This window comes from Pristis pectinata, chromosome 14 (genome assembly GCF_009764475.1).
Source record: "Pristis pectinata isolate sPriPec2 chromosome 14, sPriPec2.1.pri, whole genome shotgun sequence".
NCBI lineage: Eukaryota > Metazoa > Chordata > Chondrichthyes > Rhinopristiformes > Pristidae > Pristis > Pristis pectinata.
This window is the reverse complement of record NC_067418.1, coordinates 48,666,538-48,692,102: the sequence shown is the minus strand read 5'-3', so window position 1 is coordinate 48,692,102 and position 25,565 is coordinate 48,666,538. Positions and strand designations below refer to the sequence as shown.

The window sequence follows — 25,565 nt, the reverse complement described above, 5'->3', positions numbered from 1 at the left end:
GAGGACCCCCAAGTCCCTTTGCGCTTCTGTATTTTGAATTTTCTCTCCATCTAGATAATAATCTGACCGTTTATTTCTTCTTCCAAAGTGTACAACAGCACATTTCTCAACATTGAATCTCATCTGCCATTTCTTTGCCCATACTCCTAAACTGTCTCTCTGCAACCTTTTGTGTTTCTTCAGTACTTCCTACTCCTCCCCCTATCTTGGTGTCATCTGCAAACTTAGCCACAAAACCATTTATTCCATAACCCAAATCATTGATATACAGAATATATATATAAAAAGAAGCGGCCCCAACACCGACCCTTGCGGAACACCACTGGTAACCGGCAGCCAACCAGAACAGGATCCTTTTATTCCCACCCTTTGCTTTCTGCCTATCAGCCAATGCTCCACCCATTCTAATATCCTTCCTGGAATTCCATGGGCTCTCATCTTATTAAGCAGCCTCTTGTGCTGCACCTTGTCGAAGGCCTTTTGAAAATCTAAATACATGACATCCACAGCCTCTCCCTTATCCATCCTACTTGAGATTTCCTCAAAAAAACTCCAATAGGTTGGTCAGGCGGGATCTTCCCTTGAAACCGTGCTGGCTTGGACCTATCTTGTCCTGCACCTCTAGGTATTCCATAACCTCGTCCTTGAGGATCAACTCCAATAACTTTCCAACCACCGATGTCAGACTAATAGGTCTGTAATTTCCCTTATGCTGCCTCCCACCTTTCTTATACAGCGGAACTACATTTCCGACCTTCCAGAACCATGCCAGAGTCTAGTGATGCCTGGAAAATTATCTCCAATGCCTCCACAATCTCTAAAGCCACCTCCTTTAGAACCCGAGGGTGCTCTTCATCTGGTCCGGGAGATTTATCTGTCCTTAGTCCATTTAGCTTCCTGAGCAACTTCTCTCTAGTAATCTTGACAACTCAGTTCTATCCCCTGAGGCCCCTGACTATCAGGTATATTGCTGATGTCTTCCACAGTGAAGACTGATGCAAAATACTCATTTAGTCTTGCAGCTTAATTAAACAGTTTGCGCTTACACAATGCACTTCACGCCCTTTGTACCTAAGATCCAATTAAGTATTTTTGAAATAAAGCGGGTATCGTAGTAGGAGTTCAGTCACCCTCTGTGCCTGTGGAAACTCGTTCCTTGCTCACTGGTTTACTCAAGCACATGCAAGGAAGCCAGTCAGAGCTGCAGGATGACTTAAAAAACCCCAACGTGGTGATTTATTGTACCCTGAACATAATTAAATATGAACTGTATCATCCAGTTCTAAGGTTACACATCATAGATGAATATTTTCTTGACTAATGTGCAGTCGCTTTTTTTAATCACTTATTGGCCAACTGAAGATTGGTGTCAAGTCCTAATTTGCTCTGCTGACCATGTGTTGTTAACCTATCACCTCTCCCTGCATTCCTGCAGGGGTTAATTGTTTAGGAACAAAATCTTGTTCTTTTTACCTTGCGTGTGTCCTGTAACAATCCCTGCCTACCTGGGGCCAACAGGTCAATTCAGCCTCTCTTATAAACCTCCATCTGTATTGCCATAGATGACACTTCAAAGACAGCTATAATCCTATGGTGTTATGTTGAAGAGAGCATTCCAGTGGACTGTTTATTTGTTATTGTTTCACTCCTAAAGTGTTTGCCTTGTTTTATAGAACAGGGACATTTTCTTTATTACGTATTTTACCAGTTGCGTCAGCATCTTGAGTGCCATAAAATATGTTCTCAAAATACTCCCCAACTCTTAAGGCACCGTGGAGAGGGAAACGGAGTTTGTTTCACGGATGATATTTCACCAGAACTAGGAAAAGTAAGAGAGGGTAGAGAGTTGCAGTGAAGGGGAGGAGAGGTAAAGAGCTGGAGAGGGAAGTTCAGTGACGGGGTAGCGGGCAGGAAAGATTGAATGCTGTAAGTGGTGGTGGAGCCATCTGCAGGAGGATAGTAAGAACGAGTGAACAATCAATAGTGAGTACAGGGAATGTGTAACAAAGTCTAGCTGTAGGACATAACACAGCCAATTACACTCTGTAATTCCAACCCAATTCAAAATCCAAACCCCAAGCAACAACAACAGTAAATTGGCAGGCAATCTGGTTTTGGTGATGTTGGTCAAAGGGCTAATATTCCCCATGACACCAGGGAGAACTTTGCTACTTGCAGCTGAATGATGCCATGGAGCCTTTCTTGTGTGCACATGTGAGGTACTAGTAGTCTCTGTGTAATGACTGCACCAGAACTGTAGTGCTCCCTCAGTGGTCGATGATTATGTTCAAATTTTAGGTCTGGGACTTAAGTACATAATTTCTTGATTTTGAGGAAGAGTCTTGGCATTGGGCCGCAAGTGATACTTAAGGTCTGCTTGCCCCTTGGATTGATTGATATGCCAGATATATGAAATACTCCACCTCCTCTCCTCAGTTGCTAGCCTCAGTGTAGAATGTTTTGTGTTTTCTGGAGCTGAGGGGAAGCATTTCCTTATGGTATTGACATTTCTGGTGACAGTGATTCAGCATGGCTCCTTTTGCTGTGTCACCTCTTCTGTCAGATTGTTTTCACTTGTCGCTGAAGGTAGATGAATAAATGAACATGACAACAGAGAGTATTTCACCTTCCTTGTTGTATTACATGCCTGTATCGGATTCTCCACCTTCAGTAGGCTGCTGTGTGAGACTGATATAAATTTTGACACACAGAGTCTAACTTTTAAAGAATGCACTTTTTATAGTAATCTTCACTGTAAGAGACACTGCGATGTAGTCAAAGATGTACTTTAATGTGTTTTTCCTCATGTGAGGACTCACTCTGTTCCTTTTGACTTTTAAGGCTCGTTCTCACTCTCCCTGTGTGTATCTTCATCTTTTATATATTGTCTTCATTTGTCTCTGGATTCCTCCTCTGACAGATTTTCGAACTCTCACCAACTCTCACTTAAAAGAAGGCATTCAGGTGCCTGTTTGCAGAAGACAATTTGACTTGAATGACTTGGCCTTGAGCACCCAACTACTTTTTTTTGTAGTTGATCATATGACCATAGAATGCTTCGGAATAGAAGGCTATTTTATCATAGTTATACAGCACGGAAACAGGCCCTTCGGCCCTACTCATCCATGCTGACCAGGATGCCTATCTGAGCTAGTCCCATTTGCCTGTGTTTGGTCCATATCCCTCTAAACCTTTCCCATTAGTGTACCTGTCTGAATGTCTTTTAAACATTGTAAATTTGCCTGCCTCTGCAGCTTCCTCTGGCAGTTCGTTCCACATACTGACCACTCTCTGTGTGAGAATTGATCCCAATATTCCAGCTGAGCCCAACTGGTGTTTTATAGAAGTCCAGCAGAATTTTCTTGTTTTGTCTCCAATTCCAACTACATCGATTGAATTGATGTAGCATATTTAACATGGCAAAAAGTCCCAGGATTATTACAAGTTATTGCAAGTGTGATGATCGATTAAAACCATTTGCTACTAAGCCAAAGCAGACATCGAGATAAACCTTAAAAAAGCTTGATCAGAGGTGGGTTAAAGGTGGAATTAAGTTCAAGTTTATTGTCAGAGACGTGTATACTGGGTATAGATGACATGAAGATTAGCAATCTGCAGCAGCAGTACAGTACATTACAAACATGTTAACATTTAACATTGTACATAATGTCAAGATGCTCATAATGATATCAGTGCAAGTTGAGAGAGAGCAAAAGAAACAGTCTGAGGTAGTGTTAGGGTTTTTCAGGTCGGTTCAAGAACCCGATGGCAGTGGGGGAAAAAGCTGTCGTTGAACCTTAAGCTGTGGGTCTTCAGGCTCCTGTACCGCCTGCCTGATGGCAGCATGGAGAAGAAGGCACGGCCCGGGTGGTGGGGGTCCCCGATGATGGATGTCCCCTTCCTGAGACATTGCCTCTTGTAGATGTCCTCGATGGATGGCATGCAAAACAATCTTTCACTATACCTCGGTACGTGTGACACTAATAAGCCAATTTATTGATGGTGGGGAAAGGTGCTGTCTGGGTCTGTTTGGGTCCACTGCTCTGTGCAGCCTCTTGTGTTCCTGTGCATTCCATACCAGACCGTGATACGACCAGACAGAACACTTTCCACTATAGATCTGTAAAAGTTTGTCAGTCTTTGATGACATGCAGAATCCTCTTAAACTTCTAAGAAAGTAGAGACATTGGCACGCCACCTTCATGCTTGCATTTATGTGCTGGGCACATAGGTCCTTCGAGATGTTGACACCCATTAACTTGAAACTGCTCTCCCTTTCCACTGCAGACCCTTCAATGAGAACTGGTGCGTGTTCAGCTGACTTTCCCCTCCTGAAGTCCACAATCAGTTCATGGTTTTGCTGATGATGAGCGCAAGGTTGTTGTTGCACCACTCAACCAGCTGACCTACCTCACTCCTGTACACCACCCTGTCACCATCCATGATTCTGCCAACAACAGTGGTGTCTTTGGCGAGTTTGTGGATGGAATTAAGTGGAGTAACAAGGCAAAGGTTTAGGAAAAGATCTGTATTTTTTTTTCCTGTTACTTTATCCTATGCCTTCTGAAAGTCTGGTTTGCCTTTATCTATTCTGTTGGTTACTTAAAATATGCTTCTCAAACATGATTTTAATATCGACTGTTCAACCCTATTATTATCTCGGCTAATAACCACTGCGCCTCTTTTAAATTTTTTATTTGCATCTCTTCTATCTTTTTTCTGTCACTCAGGTGTCCCAGTGTCTCAAATCACTCTATCAAATCTGGCATGTTAGTGTTCCCCTGAATCACTTTAGGATGTAACTATGTAATTCTTTACGATGCCAAAAATAAGGCATTGCTGTAAATGCTGGAAATAAGTAATAAAAACAGAAAATGCTGTTCAGGCAGCATCTGTGGAGAAAGAAAATGTTAACTTTTCACATCGATGGCCTTTCATCAGATCTGGTGTTCTGATTGTTTCCAGCATCTTCTATTCTTTTATAAATGCAAATAAATGTGCTGTATCAATTGCCTCTTTGAAAATCCATATATGTAAAAAAAAGTACACTGCCAGAAAATCAAAACCTGTAGATACTGGAACTCTGAAACAAAAACATAAAATGCTAGAAACACTCAGCAAGTCGGGCAGCATCTGTGGAAGAATGTTCTGACGAAAGATCCCAGACCCAAAATGTTAACCGTTTCACCTTCAATAAGTACACTGCCCCCATCAAAAGACGTAAAAACAAAAGCTGGTGAAACATTGCCCTAACAACCATGCTGGCTTTCAGTTATTACTGTACTTTTCTGTGCGCCAACTAATTTTGGTCCCAATTACAGTCTGTGTGTTTTGCCACCACCAGCATGGTTGCTAGTTTCAAGCTTTGTGATTATTGCAGTAGAAACTACACTAAACATAGTTTCTGAGAGTGAAACAGGTCCATTTTGTTCTGTGGAAAGGCTGATGTCAGATGGCTCCATTCTGCTGCTGCTCTTGGGCAGTAATTTGCAAGATAATTTGTATCTTTACAACGCAAGTTCCCTCCTATCAGCTGACCGAGGGTTCAGTGGGCAACAAGGAATAAAAACCTGGCCGGTGACACCCATAATCATACAAAGGAATAAGTAATAGTGAGTAAATGCACTAGGAAATCGAAGACAGTTTTTTGTCTTATTTACCAAGAATTGCTTAAAATAACTGTCAAAGTTAACTGCACCACTTCAATCTCACCAGTGAATAAATCATAGGTACTTGCATGAAAGTAGCACAAGTAACAAGAATAACAACAAACTGCTCGATCTTAATGAGAAAGGGCAATGAATGTGCCCAGTACTTTAACAAAACTGGCAATATACATCCAATCCCCCCTTGCATGGTTGATCCAGGTTGCTTGTTGGTCCTTTGACCAAATCGGCATCCTTCCCACGACTGCAATAATAAGGAAGCCCAGACCGAGTCACAAGTTTGCCTCCCTTACACAATCCTTCCAACAGATCCACCTATATTTCAGTTGATACCAGTCCTGAATCAGTACATGACAGCATGCAAGCCACAATCTGGACCAACTGTTTCATGCCAGGTCTAATCCCAATGCAGCCAAGCATCGTGCAAGGCTGTCTCATCATCCCAACTCTTTCCTCAATCTTCCTCACTCTAATACCTCTCCTCCAACATGCTTCCTGATGGAGCTGAGCTCATCTACACCGCAGCCCAAGTTATTGAGGTGTGATACACAGATGATACTTTTACAGATGCACATTAAGGGACTGAGCTCCAAGTTGTCATCAATTCACTCACTGAAGCATACTTGAGAATGGAGCATTTAAGGAAAAGTGTTTGAAGATTAAGAACTCAAATCTGGCACTAAGCTTGTGATCTTTGCCCTCTATATGCTTCTGAGGAGTATCTACTGAAGGCACCTCAAAGCATTGGGAAGATATCACCAATGCTGTTTCTGTAAAATTCCTCAATCCATTGACATAGACTCACTCAACCTGCCAATGTCTTCTCCCAGACCAAAATCCCTAGCACGGGTTAGGAGCTGTGGGCCTGCTATGTTGGCGCTAGAAGAGTGGCGACACTTGTGGGCTACCACCCCCCCCACCCCCCCCCGCTCATTCTTAGCAACGCAAAAAGGTGTATTTCACTGTGTGTTTTGATGTACATGTGACTAATAAATATCTTATCTAATTATTGGTATTGGTTTATTATTGTCACTTGTACCAAGATACACTAGAAAAACTTGCCTTGCATACCGTTCGTACAAATCAATTCATTACACAGTGCACTGAGGTAGTACAGACTAGTTCAGTTGGGCGGTCCTGTCACTCGCACACCCAAAGTCAGATTCCTGGAACAGGCAACTTACTCCAAGCTTTGAGGAAACGATTCAAAGATGTTCCCAACTTGTGGGAGCCTTGGACCCATGATCACTCAGAAAGGACAAGGAGCACTGAGAGCCTTGAATCTATTTGTCAAGTGGACACAGTGGCCCAAGGAGGAGACAGTGGCAGAAGGAACACATCACCTCCCAAACTACTTGTCCAGTACTACCTGCCCTACCCATGGGAGAGTATGTGGACCTCATCTAGATGTCACTAGTCGCCTTGAAACTCGCATTATGGGTGGAAAACAGTCATCTTGGCCCAGAGGGACAGCCTTGTGTAAAGGATCAATGAAGTTATCTAAATCAGCCTTATTGATATTTCATTTATTTGACGAATGGGTAATTGTTCATCGGAGGTCTTGGTATTAGTATATCCTAAAAGCCAGGATACTGACCAAGACTGGGTGTGATCACAGCTACTGCTTCACCGGGTGGAAATCCCACCAGTGGCACAGCCGCAGGGTCAGGCTGCTCAGAGATCTGGTTTCAGCAGAACTGCAGCCGACCTTTTATCACGGTGAGACTAAATTTTGATATTAGGTCTAATCTCAGAAGTGCATGCACAAGACCAATGTTGCACAAAGCTAATAGATTTTCAAGACCCTACAAGAGGTTCTGCTTCAGAAGTTATAATGAATTTGAAATGCTGATTTAGATGTAACCACAGGTGGAAAGTGCGGTTTATTACGTGATCCCAACTGTGAGTGTAAACCCCTCCAGTGTATCTTATTTTAATTGTCTCCCCCACCCCTGCCCTGTAATTATTCACTTCCCTGTGAATATTTATCACAAAGCATCAAAAGTCTCTTCAGCCTTCAAACATAAATCCAAACTTTGTCTCCTTGCACTTCACTGCCTCTAAAGCCTTCCAACCAGTGTTATAAGGGAAGCAATGAGGTTCCTTTCTCAAGGTGCCTTGAGTTAAAATGCCAACTTACTGTCCTGGGTCACGTTAACAATCTGCCGTTTTCAAGTAACTGTGCCGTGTCCGAAACCCGTGCAGATCCACCGTGCATTTCTGCACACTACTTCCCTCGCACATGACCAATGATGTTCAAGTTGAAGTTCAAGTTACTTTATTGTCATTGATCCATGTTATAAAAACACATGGCGGAACGAAATGTCATTTCCCCCAGACTCTCACAACAGAGGACATACATAGAACAGAAGACATACAATAGACACAACAAAAAACAAAAATTCAAATAAAGATAGTGCAAGTACAAATAGTGCAAAAAACGGTATATACAAAATACACATTTAGTGTAGGTTTAGTGCAAAACTGAGTTGGACAAGAGAAATACAAGCTCAATGTGTTGTACTCATTGTATAAACATGTTCAGCAGCAGCAAAGTTCTTATACGCTGTTGTGCAAACCAGAGCTTATGACGTGGCATTTGTCTACCAGGGTATTCAGGAGCCTGACAGCCTGGAGAAAAAAACTGTTGAGCAATCTAATAGTTCTGGCCCGGATGCTCCGGTACCACTTGCCAGACGGCAGTGGGATCAATAGGTCGTGGGACGGATGAGAAGGGTCATCTATAATTCTGTAAACCTGAGGTGTGCATCGTGTATTGTAAATATCCGAGACGGAGGGAAGAGATACTCCAATGGTCTTTCTCGCTGTACTCACAATTCTCTGCAAAGACTTACGGTCAGAGATGTTACAGTTACTGTACCAGGCAGAGATGCAGCTAGTCAGGACACTCTCAATGGTACCCCTGTAGAATGCAGTGAGGGTGGGGGAGGGCAGGTTTGCTCTTTTCGGCTGCCATAGAAAGTGGAGACGCTGCTGGTCCTTCTTGGTGAGGGAAGAGATGTTAGTTGACCAGGACAGGTCGTCTGCTATATGTATTCCCAAGAACTTATAACAGCTGACTCTCTGTACAATAATGCCATTGATGCACAGGGGTAAGTGGTCAGCCTGAGCCTTTCTAAAAATCCACAATCACCTCTCTTGTCTTGTCCACGTTCAAGGAGAAATTGTTGACTGAGCACCAATCCGCCAGCCTCGCCACCTCCTCTCTGTAAGCTGTCTCATCATTCCGTCTGATGAGGCCCACCACTGTTGTATCATCAGAAAACTTGATGATATGGTTGGAGCTTGAGTTGGCAGAACAGTCGTGGGTCAGCAGTGTGAACAGCAGTGGACTGAGCACGCAGCCCTGGGGGGCTCCAGTGCTCAGCCTGGTGATTTTTGAGATGGTATCTCCAATACGAACTGACTGCGGCCTTCCAGAGAGGAAGTCCAGAATCCAACTGCAGGTGGAGGTGCTAAGGCCCAGTAGGTGTAACTTCCTTATGAGGCTCTGTGCGATGATAGTATTAAAGGCGGAGCTGAAGTCTGTAAAGAGCTTTCTAACATAAGTTTGCGCACATGCTACTATTTTAGTGTGAGGCCACACCTATCGCCCAGCACAAGCCACCTTGTGGCTTTGAAGTGTCCTTGCTTAAAGATCAGAGAGTGTGGAAAGGTTTCCTTATCGCATCTTCTTCGTCTGTACGTGTCAGTAGTGGACGGGATATCAAATGCTGTTCTCTGACAAAACTGTTCGTAGGCAAAGAATTGGAATTGGTTTATCATTGTCACTTGTACTGAGATATGGTGAAAAACTTGTCTTGCATACCGTTCGTACAAATCAATTCATTACACAGTGCATTGAGGTAGTGCAGGGTAAAACAATAGAGAATGCAGAATAAAGTGTAACAGCTACAGAGCAAGTGCAGTGCAGGTAGACAATAAGGTGCAAGGTCCAACAAGGTAGATTGTGAGGTCAAGAGTCCATCTTATTGTACTAGGGAACCGTTCACTAGTCTTAGAACAGTGGGATAGAAGCTGTCCTTGAGCCTGGTGGTACGTGCTCTCAGGCTTTTGTATCTTCTGCCTGATAGGGGTGGGGGGAGATGCAGCATTCCCAAGAGAAAGTTGACAAATATCTTTTATTAATTACACATTCCTGATGATCTTTACTGTGCGCCCCAGAGATCTTCCAATCTGCCAGATGCTGATCCTCTTCTGATTTTCTGGTCTTTGGAAACCTCTCAATTACACTGTAAATACTTTTCATTTCCGAAGCTTCTGAAGAATCAGCACTGTATTCTCATAGCCCAGGCAATAAGCAAACCTCTTTCCAATCAGTGTATTAAAGGTTTGCTGGCAGTCTGTTTCCTCAGCCTCTCTGCAAATTGCTTTGTCAAGTCTGTACACACACCAACCTCCCCAGCCTCCTCCTCATAACCTCATCCCAGTAAATGAGCCAAGACAACTGGTGTTACTTCAAAAAGCAGGGGAGTGTGTCTAAAGTTTTTGAATCATTGTTTCTACCTCAACCCACGTTACTGAACCAGATTGCCATGATTGCACTGCTGTTTGTGGGAGGTTGTTCTGCACAAAACAACCGTCATGTTTCTTGCATTGTAGAATCATAGAATTATGCAGCACGGAAACAGACCCTTCGTGCCCATCTCATTCATACTGACCGAGTTGTCTATCTGAGCTAGTCCCATTTGGTCCACACCCCTCTAAACCTTTCCTATCCATGTGTCTGTCCAAATGTCCTTTAAAATTTGTAATTGTACCCACTTCTACTGCTTCCTCTGGCAGCTCGTTCCTTATACCCATCACCCTCTGTGTGGGGGGAAAGTTGCCCCTCCAAATCCCTTTTAAATCTTCCCCCACTCACCTTAAACCTATGCCCTCTACTTTTAGATTCCCCTACCCAAGGAAAAAGACTGTGAAAATTCACCTTATCTCTGCCCCTCATGGTTTCATACACCTCTATAAGGTCACCCGTCAGCCTCCTACACTTCACGGGAAAAAATCCCAGCATATCCACGATTCTCTTATAGCTCAAGCCCTCCAGCTCCAGCAACATCCTTGCGATTCTTTTCTGCCCCATTGTAGCTCAACGACACCCTTCCTATTGTCAAAGTGATGCTACTTCAAATCCAGAGATTTGAATTATCTGCTTAAATGGTTTCAGCAACTTGCACTTAAGTGCTGAAGACATCTTCAAGAGGCGATGCCTCAAGAAGGCAGCATCCATCACGAAGGACCCTCGCCATGCAGGACATGCCCTCTTATTTAAGATATCTTTATTGGTCACATGTACATTGAAACACACAGTGAAATGCATGTTTTTGCATCGACTGTTCTTGGGGGGCAGCCCGCAAGTGTCGCCACGTTTCCAGCGCCAATGTAGCACGCCCACAACTTCCTAACCCGTACGTCTTTGGAATGTGGGAAGAAACTGGAGAACCCAGAGGAAACCCTTGCAGACATGGGGAGAACATACAAACTCCTTACAGACAGCAGCGGGAATTGAACCAGGGTCGCTGGCGCTGTAATAGCATTATGCTAACCGCTACACTACTGTGCCGCTTCTGGTTACTACCATCAGAGAGGAGGTATAGGAGCCTGAAGAACCATACACAATGATTCAGAAACAGTTCCCCCATCAGATTTCTGTATGGCCCATGAACACTACCTCATTATTCCTTTATCTTTGAACTATTTATTTTGTTTTGTAATTTATAGTGATTTTATGTCTTTCAACTGTGCTGCTGCCGCAAAACAACAAATTTCACGTCATCCAGGCCGGTGATAATAAATCTGATTGTGACGTCTTTGGCTAAGGGCATTGCTGATCCCTGCATAGACAATGCTAATCCCTATAAAAGAAGCAACTGCTAAAGGATCTTATCACGCATGCATGAATGGCTCCTGAGTTTTCCTTCCAGAGCAGCTCACCTCTGTACAGATGGGCCTCCTGACATTGGTCCTGTATTTGCTTCTTGGCATTTCGTATCTATCTTCAAGTCCAGGCCTAACCACGAACAAGCTCTGCAGGGAAGGTCCGTGATTGATGGCCACAGCTGTTACATCCCCGTTACCGCAGTGCAAGCTCAGTGCATGTGCCTGCATAAGTTATTATTCTGCAGGTTGCCTGTCCTTTTTTGTATAATTTTGTTTGTCGTTCATATGCACCTATTTGCTTTGGTTTTAATTCACAAGTTGTTACTAGTGTGAGCAAGTATACTTCAATTGGGGATTGAAGGCCAAATAATGAGGGAAGGTATTTCAAGGAAAGCAAGCACCCTTCACAAAATTTGACTATTTATGATTCTTGACTATAGACTGGCCTTGATTATCTGTTCTGGTTCCCTATTGTTTGCTGTAGAGTGTTTCCTATTGACTGGCCCATTTGGTCTCCTGTTCACTACTGACTAACCTGGTAACTAATTCCTTCTTGATCGACCTGGGCTGATCCTTAATTCCCGTTGGAATTAATTCCAAGGAAGCATTAGCACTGTTCAGAGGACGTTGAGCCTGGATCAGTGCGTTCAGTAGATGTGTGGATCAGCTTACTGACGGGTGAGCTAACTGTGATCCTCTCTGTGATCTCCCTCTTGTGGAGAGAGTTGTGATGTTGATCCTCTTGGGAATGTTCCCCTCCAAAGAAGCAGAAGGTAATGGTGACCTCTCTGAGGACCTCTATCTACCTTTTTAAGAATGAGCTGAAACATTTTCTGACATTTCATCACTTACCCCCATCTAGGATTTTCTGAACATGATCTCTGATGAGACCAAGATGAAGGTGACGATACAAAATGAATGGAAGGTTTATGACACCCTATTTTGTGAGGTGCGTATTGTGTCTGTGTACACGGGGCCTTTCGCTGTTCTTTCTCTCACCGATCCATGATGGGAAGCTGCATTTGCAAATCTGCTTACATTGAGTAAATGAAGCCTGGCCCTTTACAACAGTATCACAGACACGTTACTAGTAGCTGCCAGCAGAACTTTGCCCAGTTTGTTTACCCAAGGACACGCTCCAGATTTTGCTATTTGTGGTGACCTTGAGCAGGCTTAACCAGTCTGCATCCCGCTGATCAGCTCACCTGACACCACACCTTCGCACACTGCTTGTAAAAGAAAATTCTGAGCAAAAGCTCACGCAGTACAGCAGACTGCGTGAAATTATGTCAGCCACCCAGTATAGTCGGGGGTTACACATCCTACATCCAATTCCCCATCTTTCTCAACACCCCCTAAGCCCTTTCCTCTCTCACAGTTGTTTCCCTCCTTTCACCGTTGATTCCCTTCAACCTCTCATCTGTTCTTTTTGCTTTGGTAGCTTTTAAAATAATAGGTTGCTATGAATTCACAAATCATTCACCATCAAAAGCTGATCTAATTGATTGGCAGGATGTGTTTGAACGCTCATACACTGCACTTGCTCTTGTTAACTTGCATTTTAATCCTACCTTGGCAGAAAACTCACAATTTCTCCCTGCCTTCCTGGGCAACACACGAGGTGATCACTCGTCTGAGCGAACTGAATGACTTTGGCATGGAAATGCTCTTCCGACTTCACAAAACTCAAGAGAAGTCGCGGCTGCAAGGGGGTGAGTGAGAGTGAGTGTTGGGGGGTGTCGGGCGAGGTGGAAGGGGGGCAGTTGATGCAGTTCCAAAAATGGAGATTCCCCACAATGACTGAGTTCCCATTTCTGGAATCAAGGTATCAAGTTACTTTATTGTCTTTCACCCATATGCTAGAAAAACACATGGAGGAGCGAAATGTCATTTCCCCCAGACTCTCACAACAGAGGACATACATAGAACAAAGGACATACAATAAACACAGACAAAAAATTGCAAGTACAAATAGTGCAAAAAATGGTATATACAGAATACAAATTTCGTGCAGGGTTAGTGCAAAACCGAGTTGGACGAAGAAAATCCAGAACTCAGTGTGTTGCACTAATTGTATAAACATGTTCAGCAGCAGCAAAGTTCTTATACGCCGTTATGCAAACCAGGGCTTTTGACACAGCATTTGTCTGAAACTATCTCCAGGGAATGTGCTTGGCATCTTGTCAAGCCAGTCAAAGTGGCACTTGTGTCAATGCCCCTCTGAAAACAGTGGTGCAGGAGATGTGAAAGTGCTCAGAAGAGCAATGTCTTCTGACTTCCTTGCCTAACGATCGGGAAGCTATCAGCTTTCGTAACTGATCCCCTCCATCTCCCACCCTGGTTAAGTTGCTCTTTAAACCCTCCCAGATCGCAAAGTGGTGTTGCATTAAGTTTCTGAATTTCCAACAGAAGATCGTGGGACTGAGTTGTGAGTTGGTGCTGAATTTAAAAAGAGAATGCGTTTCCATGGGAACGAGAGAGGAAAGCCAGAGGCTGCAGGTGTTGGAGGAAGCTTTTATGGAGCACAACTCACTTCACTAAGTATTAGGCCAAACGGCATGTTGGCAGTATTATTTGTTAATAATAATAAGTTGTGGACACAGCCCAGCACATCAGGGAAACCAGCCTCCCCTCCATGGGCTCTTGATTATGCTGGCTGCTTCACCAAGGCAGCGAGAGGTATAGACAAAGACCCACCCACCTGGGACATTCTCTCTTCTCCCCTCTCCCATCAGGCAGAAGATACAGGAGCCTGAGGGCAGAGACCACCAGGCTCAAGGACAGCTTCTATCCCACTGTGATAAGACTATTGAACGGTTCCCTTATACAATAAGATGGACTCTTGACCTAACAATCTACCTTGTTATGACCTTGCACCTTATTGTCTACCTGCACTGCACTTCCTCTGTAGCTGTGACACTTTACTCTGTATTCTGTTATTGTTTTTACCCTGTACTACCTCAATGCACTGTGTAATGTATTGATCTGTACGAACGGTATGCAAGACAAGTTTTTCACTGTACCTCAGTACAAGTGACAGTAATAAACCGGTACCAATAATGTGGATATGCTCCCCACATTGGGGTGGGATTTGTGATGTTTGTAGCTGTGCCAGGTCACTGCAGAGTCGTGCTCTCTGCTCGTCTTAGTTGCACACGATCAAAGGTACCTGGTTTTGATCTGTGGATTCTGGCCCTGGTGTTGGTGTCCGACGATGGACACGTTTACATGAGTGGAATAGTCTCTGCTGGTGAGGATCTGGTCTGGACCTCATTACACAGCAATTGGGTTGCTTTGGGGGGGATAACCATGGAGTGCAAAGAGGTCTCTTGGCAAACAATGTGTGTGTATGCTGCAAGGAATGTTGGTTTGGGTGGAGTTGGAGACAGTGGAAGGCATTATCTGAAGTCGCAATCAAAGGGGTGAAAGAGCAGAGCCCAGGGATACAGAAATGGAACAGAAATCCAAGGGCTAACAACAGATGGTGTTTTGGGAGAAAACGAAAGAGTTGCCTCTAAAGGAAACGATGGTGACACAAGAAATTCTACACGTGCTGGAATCGGGAGCAATACACAAAAAGTGCTGGAGGAACTCGGCAGGTCAGGCAGCACCCGTGGATGAAAATACACAGTTGACGTTTCGGGCCGAGACCCTTCATCGGTCCTGATGAAGGGTCTTGGCCCGAAACGTCAACTGTTTATTTCCCCTCCACGGATGCTGCCTGACCTGCTGAGTTCCTCCAGCACTTTTTGTGTATCGCTGAAGGAAACAATGGAATCAGGTTTTGATTCCCTAAAGTATTTGCCTCCTGTGAGATTTATAGGAGTGCCATTTACCCTCTATGCAAGTGCTTCTGTTCGATGGGATTGCAGCTGATCCCTGATCCAACTCCATTTACCCAACCTAGCGCTAACTGTCGTATCCAGAAGAAAGCTGTAAACCACGACTGCTCCTCGGGTGCAGAAATGCTAACGAACTTGAGTGCCAAAAGGCTCTCTAAACCTAGACTCTCCAACCCAACAGAAGTGTTTCTCTCTGCCTCGACTAACGGTTCCCTTTCGTATTTTAAAAACAATTAGCTCAAATCACAATTTAACTTTCTAAATTGCTAAATATACGCTTGTTAGGCTTTCAGCTGTTACATCTTGATTTAATGTGGCCTGTAGGCTTAGCAGTGAGCAAAGTAATACTGGAAGTATGGTTTGTGCTTATGATTCATTTTAAAAACCATGAGAAATGTTTCATGAAGCCAAGTGCAGTGAGTTAGTGTATAAATGCATTTATTGTACCCCACAATTCTTTAATGTTCATGACAACTTGGATTAATTGTAACTCGATACTGATTAAAAAGTGTGCTTAAAAGGTAGGAGTCACAGGGAATGGGTTCATCTTTGTTCTGGTGCAAAAATCAGGAATTTGGTTAATGTAGGAATTCAAGAAAGTGAGGAGCAACTTGGTATTTGGAGAAAAGCTGGGTTAAAAATATAGAACTAACAATTATTCAGTCAATTAAACCAACAAAAGAAGCAGGTGTTAGGCAAGTGTTCACCGACACAGGTTGAATTTTCAAATCTTCCAGTAAATGGAGGAATCGCAGGTCTCCGTAATCCCATTACATGCACGTGTGTGGTCAAGTGTTGTCCAGCACACCAGAAGCATCCCGGTTTTCCCACCTGTACCGGAAATGTTGACAACTGCAAGCGTTCAAGATCTGGATTTGACCCTTGAGTAATGGTCGGCGCCACTACGGTGTAGTTGTGAGGCTGAGTGTTCTGTAAACAGCCCATTGTAGGAGCTGGTCACCTCCCAGCAAAACAGCTAGGCAGATCAGGAGCAGCAGGCAGGTAACTCGGGAGTTCCGAGTGCATCTTGCTCTCTAACTGTTATTCACCTCTGAATGCTGACAAAAGAGAGCGCAGCCAGGGTCAAGTCCAAGGCACTGGTTGATTCAACTGCGTGGTGAGGGTAGAAAGAATGGAAGAGCTGCAATGATAGGGGAGTTTCTGTGACTATGGATATTGGTTCCAAATTGGTGCATTGCCTAACGGGTGCCATTGTCAAGGATATCACTAGAAACACTGTGGTCAGGCAGCATCTGTGGAAGGAGAAACACGAGGCACATGAGATTCTGCAGACGCTGGTATCTGGAGCAACACGCATAAAATGCTGGACAAACTCAGCAGGTCAGGCAGCATCCATGGAGAGAGATAAACGGTTGACGTTTCGGATCGAGACCCTTCATCAGGTTTATTTCCCTCCATAGATGCTGCCTGACCTGCTGAGTTCCTCCAGCATTTTGTGCGTGTTGAAAGAGGGTCGTGTTTCATTTCAAATACCTGTTGTCTGATGAAGGGCTCTGTCCTGAAACTTTAACCTGGTTTTTATTTCGGATTTTTCAGCGTTTGCAGCTCTTCGAGGATTTCGCTGATTGGCTGCAGAACATTCAAAAGGAAAAGGGTCGGGATCCTTGTTAGTATCAATGATGTGGGTGAAAAGATGGATGAGGTCCTGCAGGCAGAGTACAAGGAGCTCAAATTTTAAAAAGAGATTTAGATAACATACTTTTTTTTCTTAATCACGTGTACATCGAAACACACAGTGAAATACATCTTTTGCGTAGAGTGTTGTGGGGGCAGCCCGCAAGTGTCGCCACGCTTCCGCCGCCAACATAGCACGCCCACAACTTCCTAACCCATACGTCTTTGGATTGTGGGTGGAAACTGGAGCACTCGGAGGAAACCCACGCAGACACACGGGGAGAACGTACAAACTCCTTACAGACAGTGGCCGGATTTGAACTCAGGTCACTGGCGCTATAAAGTGTTACGCTAACCGCTAAAAGCAGGGCCTCAAAGGTAGTATTCTCAATGGGTGGTAGCATGCCTCCAGGAATTGGTAGTACAATTGGTGGCAGCATGCCTCCAGGAATAAGAGGATGGTGTGAACAATTGTGTGGCTAATAAAATGGCGCAGGAGGGAAGGTGTAAGATACTTTGGGGTATTGGGACCAGTTCTAGAAAGTTGGGACATGTAAAGGGCTACATAGTTGATACCTCAACAGGATTGGAACCGAAGTACTTGCAGGGACAGGCACGGTAGTGTAGCAGTTAGCGTAACGCTATTACAGCGGCAGCGACCCGGGTTCCACTCCTGCCACTGTCTGTAAGGAGTTTGTACGTTCTCCCTGTGTCTGCGTGGGTTTCCTTTGAGTGCTCAGGTTTCCTCCCATATTCCAAAGACATACGGTTTAGGAAGTTCTGGGAGTGCTACGTTGGCGCCGGAAGCGTGGCGACACTTGCGGGCTGCCCCCAAAACACTACGCAAAAATGCATTTCACTGTGTGTTTCGATGTATGTGTGACTGATAAAGATACCTTATCTTACGTAGTGAGGGTTAAAACAAGCTTCTGGCATGGGGATGGATACGTGATAACAGTTTCAGAAGGAGGAAGAGACGAGGTGGAAGGCAGAGGTGAAGGGAGCAAGCTTAGGAGGCAGCAGAAACAACAATTGGGGGCAGAGAGAGAATCAGGTCTATTGTCACTGACTTAGTTGCCGAGAAATTTGTTGTTTTGTGGCAGTACAGTGCAAGGCATAAAAATTACTATTTTACAGAGAAAAAGTAGTGCAAAAGAGGAATAACGAGGTAGTGTTCATGGACCGTTCAGAAATCTGATGGCGGAGGGTAAGCAGCTGTTCCTAAAGCGTTGCGTGTGGGTCTTCAGGCTCCTGTACTTCCTCCCCGATGATAGTAATGAGAAGAGGGCATGTCCTGGGTGGTGAGGGTCCTTAATGATGGATGCCGCCTTCTTGAGGCGTCGCCTCTTGAAGATGTCCTCGATAAGATATATAAATCTAAAGACCCTGGAATTAAAGTATAAACAAATTAAACATTGCCAAAATTGGATTTCCTTTCCTCTTATCGAGGACATCTTCAAGAGGCGATGCCTCAAGAAGGCAGCATCCATCATTAAGAACAGTGGTGTTGTACAGTGGGGGTAGGTTAGTAGAGGACCTTTGTCTAAATGGAGGTTGAGTTTAAGGTCCAGTGAATGAGTGACGATGACTTGGAGCTTCTATGCAAGTGTTGTCTGAATGATGTTGAGGTGCTCTAGGTTGTGAAGTGCAAGTGATGGAGATTGAACAGTTGGGGGAAATCTCAGAGAAGGCAAGCGTCGTTGATGAAATCCCCTTCACCTTCATTGTGCACGCACAGCCTTTGGACATCTGAGGAAAAGTACAACAGCCATGATCCACCAGATGGGATGTGCAAACCAACATCACCATTCTCTCCCACGGCAACATTCCCAGCATCCGAGCTGTATCTATGCTCACAGAGCAAAACAAAACAAACTGCTCGAAGAGCTCAGTGGGTCAGGCAGCATCTGTGGAGGCAGAAGGATGGTTAATGTTTCGCGTTGAGGACCTGCATCAGGACTGAGAGTGTAGAGAGAAGACAGCCGGTACATAGAAGTGAGAGGGAGCGGTGAGACTGAAGCCGGTAGGTGATAGGTGGACCCAGGTTGGGGGGGGATGATGGACAGATGGAGCTGGTAGGTGATAGGTGGAAATAGATAAGGGGAAAATGCATTGGACAAAGGGAACTGAGTTGGGGAGGATAACGAATGGGGGATGAGGGGGAAGAGGGATGGAAAAGTAGTGGATTAAATTATGGGATTTCAACTAGCCTGATGTTAACTGGATGGTACCAGACTGTACTGGGACAGACTGTACTAGCCTTCCTCAGAACTGGGAAAGAGAAAACGGGTTCGTTTATCAATGGCAGAGAATGTGGGGAGAGAGATGGGTAGAAAAGGGGGAATATCTCTGATAGGATGAGACCAGATGAGTTACTGTAGCAGTTCGAATCAGATTGTGCTGCTTTGTGTTATGTGTTGCTCATAGCAAGGCTGTGGGACGTACCCACCACGTCAGACCATAACAATAGAAACACAAAAAGTGAGGCAAAATGACGATGGGCAGAAATGGCCAGTTCTGATACAGACAGAAAGAAAAACTGAGCAACCTAAAGTTGGAGGATTTGATATTGAGTCCAGATGGAAGATGAGGTGTTCCTCGAGTTTGTGTTGGATCTGACTGTGATGGCACAACTGGCCACAGTCAGCCATATGGGGAATTAAAGTGGGAGGCAACCAGAAGCTCAGGGTCACTACTGTGAACTGAAATGCTGGTTCATGTAATTTTTCTGCTGCGTTTCCATGTGTCTGTTCCTGAAGTGTCTAGTTATTCATTGACCATCCCCATACTGACCTGTCCACAGTGCCATGTTCCATTGTACTCTCCCACTTTGCAGATTCAATGATTATCTACCCAGTAGCCTGAAAGTTACCGAACCCTAAGTTGACCAGCGGTTGTTTTTTACCCTCTGTCTGATGCTTTGTTCTTGTTCCAGGTTTCCTCCTCAAGCAAATCCTGCAAAACATCAATCAGGCAATAAATGAGTCTACTCCCACGCCACGTCTCAAGTTAATCATGTACTCAGCGGTGAGTCATTCTGGATTGTTCTGTTGACTGGAGGTGGACAGAATGGATGAAATGTAAACGTGAAAGCTTGAAATGCGATTTGATGCATGTGAGCGGAGGTGGCAGAGATGCTTCGCAACGCGCAGCCAGCAGACAGTGCTGTATGTCCCTATCTCCCGGTTGTTTGAAGAATTTGGATGCAGCATGTTATCAGAGCTTGCCCCTGATCTGGAGTCTCAGAGGTGGTCTTTCCAGTCTGTGTGGCTGGTTCCCTGGCTAAAGCAATGGGCTGAGTTGTACTGGTTGACAGCTCCTACTCTGGTGCGAGGCAGAGGCTGAATTATCGGATTGTCTGCTGTCGTCGGATTTCTTCCGGTGCCAGGTTTGCTGGTGGGAAACTTTGTGACCTTTTTGTGTTGGCTTTGACTGGGCTGGGAGTAGAGAATTTAGGGAGTGCTCATTCGACAGGCTCACGAAGTATTCCGCCCAGCACAGCTGGTGTTGGATACCCGTGGTGTGGATGTGCTGGCGTTGGCTTGAGACAGGATGGTGGCATTTGCGAGGTCTTCCCATATGATAGTGGTTGTGCACTGAAGGCAGTGCAGATGCTACTGTTTCAAGTTCTATCAATGTTTTGGATATCTGCCAGTATTTGGAACAGAAAACAATCTTCATTTGCAAAATGCTCCACATCTTCCAGTACTCGGGGATTATTCAAAATACATGGTGGGTGTGTGGGCTATCAAAGGGTTGGGTGATGCATAGTGCGGGACTGGGCCGTTCAAAACCTGGGTGATGTAATGCCTTTTTATCCTCTATTGACGGCGTGTTCCCGGTGTTTGTATGCATCTGTAAATAAGTCTCTGGTGCTGTGCACGTCTTGCTGTGTGTACGTTAGAATGGCACAATCTTCAGCAACCTCCAATTTACTGACTGATGTCAATCTTGGTCTTGGCACGCAGGTGGACAGATTAAAAGTCTCCCTCTGCGTTTGGTAGAAGAAGGTCATCCCTGGCACAGGGTCATTCATGAGGAACAGGATGGGTTGCAAGAAAAATGGTTCATTTTGAAAAAATAGAGTGGGGCGGTTATATATCCCCTCAGTACCAGTGTTGATACACAGGCCTATTGCAGCCGTGTGATTACGGTGATACACGGGCCCATTGCAGCCGCATGATTATGGTGATACACAGGCCCATTGCAGCCGTATGATTATGGTGATACACGGGCCCATTGCAGCTGTATGATTATGGGATGAGCTTCTGTGCACAGCCAGACTTGAGCAGCAGCTAGTGCAAAACCTTGCAGTTAATAAGGTCAAAGGCTTTGGAGATCAGTGAAAGAGTCAAATAGATTGTGGTGTTGCTCAGATTCCTCAGGTCAGGAATTTCTTCATGATGTTGGATATTAGGTATGTGGATATGGGATCAAAGTCTCTCCTCTGAGGATAGCCATCTGGACCAGTGATCTCACTGGTATGACGAAGTTCTTGAGGAGAAGGAAAGGTGGATACATTTTGTTTTGCTGGGTGCTATGTGATGGATTCAGTGGTATCTGCAATGTTTGACTCCTGATTAGGAACATTGTGAAGTGCTCTTCCCATTGTGTTTTGAAGGCTTAGTTGTCCTTGAAGGTGATATCATCCTGGGTTCATGAGGGCGTTTGACCATGAGATCTCAACCTTGGTGGCAGTAAAGGCACGATATCTCTGCAGACTGTCGGATTTCCCTCGACTTTGTTCTTGGTTTTGGATGACCTTTTGTGCATGTGCCTTAAATTGTTTTTGTGCATGTGCCTTGAATTGTAAAGGTTCAGGGTTGTTTTTTTAAGATATTTCTATTAGTCACATGTACATCGAAACACAAGTGAAATGCATCTTTTTGCATAGAGTGTCCTATGGGCAGCCTACAAGTGTCACCATGCTTCTGGTGCCAATATAGCATGCCCACAACTTCCTAACCCATATGTCTTTGGAATGTGGGAGGAAACCGGAGCACCCGGAGGAAACCCACGCAGACACGGGGAGAACGTACAAACTCCTTACAGACAGCGGCTGGAATTGAACCCGGGTCGCTGGCGCAGTAAAGCGTTACATTAGACTAAAATAAGTTATCGTTTGCTCAAATATTGGTATTGGTTTATTATTGTCCACTGAGGTACAGTGAAAAACTTGTCTTGCATACCGTTCGTACAGATCAATTCATTACACAGTGCATTGAGATAGTACAGAGTGCACTGAGGTAGTACAGGGTAAAAACAATAAGAGAATACAGAGTAAGTTGTCACAGCTTCAGGGAAGTGCAGTGCAGGTAGACAATGAGGTGCAAGGTCATAACAAGGTAGATTGTGAGGTCAAGAGTCCATCTCATCATATAAAGGAACAATTCAATAGTCGTAACAGTGGGATAGAAGCTGTCCTTGAGCCTGGTGGTATGTGCCCTCAGGTTCCTGTATCTTCTGCCTGATGGGAGAGGGTAGAAGAGAGAATGACCTGAGTGGGTGGGGTCTTCGATTATGCTGGCTGCTTCACCAAGGCAGTGAGAGGTATAGACAGAGGGGAGGCTCGTTTCCGTGATGTGCTGGGCTGTGTCCACAACTCTCTGCAGTTTCTTGCAGTCCTGAGTAGAGCAGTTGGCAGACCAAGCTGTGATGCACCCAGATAGGATGCTTTCTATGGTGCATTGATAAAAGTTGGTGAGTGTCAAATTGGTTGGACTGGCCACTTTTATTATCAGACCAATCCTATTGGTGTTGATGAAGCCTGAGAACTCAGTGCATTCCTTGTGGATGGCAGTTTTCAGAGCCTGCCAGTTATCAGGGACTTTGTAATCAGTTGGGAGGATGGCGAGTCCTGTGGCCAAGCTTCGTTTCAGTTTCTTGTGTTTCTTGGGATTTTGGAGCAGGAGGGTATTATTTCATTTGGGAGTCGTTTGCCTTGTACGTATGACATTGGAGCCCCCTATAATGGACCTTGCAAACAGATGATCAATCCGGTATCTGACAGTACCCCTCATTACACTGATGATGCAAGTGTCCGCCAGGTCCTGACTCCTGGCAATGGATACAGTGGTAGTGCAGCAGTTAAATTGCCAAGCTAGTTATCCAGAGACCTGAATTGACCATCTAGAAACCCAAGTTCAAACCCCAGGTGTTGAATTTAAATCCAGTTAGTATTGTGGAATTTGGAAGGACACCAAGTCTCGGCAATGATGACCACAAAACTACTGGACTGCCCCAAACGCCCACCTGATTCACTGATGTCCTTCAGGGCAGGAAGTCTGTCATCCATACCCACTCTGGTCCATGCATGACCCCTGGACCACCCATTGTTGTTAACCCTTCACTGCCCTCTGTGGCGGCCTAACAAGTCTCTCAGTTGCACCGTCACCGCTTCATTCAAACACATGCGTTAAGACCAGACAAACCACCCACATCAACTTGCGTACCAAATTCAGACATGGTCAGTCCACTCCCACCCTAATGGATCTTCATAATGTCTTCTCAGACATCTGGTGATTGGTGTCTAAATTGAGAGGGTTGCCCCACGGACTGGCAGAGCTGTACGGTTCTACTCGCACAATCATACCTTGCAGACAACGGGCCAGACTTCTCCATCTCAATCCCTAGGTAGTTTCCGGTCGAAACCCCGCATCAGGACTGTGTGGAGAGGAGAGATGGCCGATATAAAGAGAAGATGCGTGGCAAGCAACCAATTGCCTCCAAATCCTTGCTTGCCACGCACCTTCTCCTCTTTATGTCGGCCATCTCGCCTCTCCACTCTCAGTCCTGATGCGGGGTTTCGAATGGAAACGTCGACAATTCCTTTCCTCCCACAGATGCTGCTCGACCCCCCGAGTTCCTCCAGCAGATTGTTTGTTGCTCCAGGTTCCGGCATCTACAGCCTCTTGTGTCTCCACAGCTGGGACTGCCCGGCTGATCTACTCTCAATCATCAGCAGGGTGACAGAAGCTGTTGCTGACGGTGCTATAAAGCAGTACCAATAACTACTCATCAGTGCTCCGTTTGGATCTTGCCTGGACAACTCTGCTCCAGACTTCATCGCAGCCTTGGTCCAAATGTAGACCACAGAGCTGAACTTCAGAGATGAGGAGAGAGACATCAAGGCAGCATTTGACCGAGTGTGGCATCAAGGAGCCCTGGGTAAACCAAAGTCAATGGGCATCAAAGTTGTGACTTGCACCAAGGGAGATGGTGGTGGTGGTTGGAGGTAAATCATCCCAGCCCCAGGACATCACTGCATGGGTCTTGTCCTAGGCTCAGCTATCTTCAGCTGCTTCATCAATGTCCACCCACCATCATTTCAGAAGTAGTGATCTGCAATGATCAGCCAACAATGTTCAATTCCATTTGCGACACCTCAGCAAGTGAAGCAGCCGGTGCCTGCATGCAACCAGACCTGGTCATCATTCAGGCATGGCCTGATAATGACAAGTGATAGTTACATCACCTCTGCTAAGGGAAAGTCTAACCACATAGCCTTGGTGATGGCAGTGCTATTGAATGTAACGTTGCCCACCATCAATATACCTGGGGTTGCCACTGACCAGAACTTCCTGGGCCAACAGTATAAATACCATGGCTTTAAGTGACTTGCCTTCTGACATCCTAAAGCCTTCCCACGTGGCGCAGGTCAGAATTGTAACGGAATACTGCCGCTCCAACGACTCTTCGGAAGTTCAACCCCCTTCGAGGGCAATACATCCTGCTTGATAGGCATCCCATCCATCACTAAACGTTCATTCCCTCCATCACTGTGGCTGCTGTGTGTGTCGGTTAAAAAATGCACTCCAGGTGCACCCTCCCAAACCCGCAGCGTCTACCATCAGGAAGGGCAGTGTGTGAAAGGTACACACTACTACCGCCATCCTTCGGTTCCCCTTCAAACTGCACCCTAACTTGATTTGGAAATGTATTGCCTTTCCTTCATTGTTGTTGGGTTTAAATACTGGAACTCCCAAAGCAACAGCACCGTGGGAGCATCTTCACCAGAAGAACTGCAGTCTGAATCATACTGCATGGAAACGGGCCCTTCGGCCCAACTCGTCCATACTGACTCTTGCCCAGCGAGCTAGTCCCATCTGCCCGCGTTTGGCCCGTAGACCCCTAAACCTCTCCCATCCATGTAAATACCTAGATGGCTTTTAAATGTTGCTAATGTGCCCGACTCAGCCACTATTTCTGGCAGCTCATTCCAAACACGCACCACCCTTTGCGTGAAGCTGCCGCTGATGTCCTTTTTTCAAATTTCTTGCCCCTGATCTTAAACCTGTGCCCTCTTGTTTTTAGCACCCCTTCCCTGGGAAAAAGACTATGTGCTTTTACCCTAAGTGTTCAAGAAGGGGTTCAATTCCGGCCACTGTCTGTAAGGAGTTTGTACGTTCGCCCTGCGTGTCTGCGTGGGTTTCCTCCGGCTGCTCGGGTTACCTCCCACATTCCAAAGACGTACGGGTTAGGAAGTTGTGGGTGTGCTATGTTGGCGCCGGAAGCGTGGCGGCAC

At 45.3% G+C, this 25,565-nt stretch overlaps 1 protein-coding gene across 2 annotated transcripts in view; it reads left to right on the top strand.

The window, feature by feature from the left end:
* Window positions 1-25,565, top strand: part of LOC127577686 (lysosomal acid phosphatase-like) — a 265,300-nt gene that overhangs the window by 29,897 nt on the left and 209,838 nt on the right. Inside the window, exons 6-8 of one of the 2 annotated variants that reach the window (XM_052029110.1) lie at window positions 12,427-12,513; window positions 13,144-13,276; window positions 19,977-20,068. The exons of the other annotated variant lie outside the window; for it this stretch is intronic. Coding sequence (XP_051885070.1) covers window positions 12,427-12,513; window positions 13,144-13,276; window positions 19,977-20,068 — 312 coding nt within the window. The remainder of the gene's footprint in view (window positions 1-12,426; window positions 12,514-13,143; window positions 13,277-19,976; window positions 20,069-25,565) is intronic. 2 annotated transcript variants of the gene reach the window in all.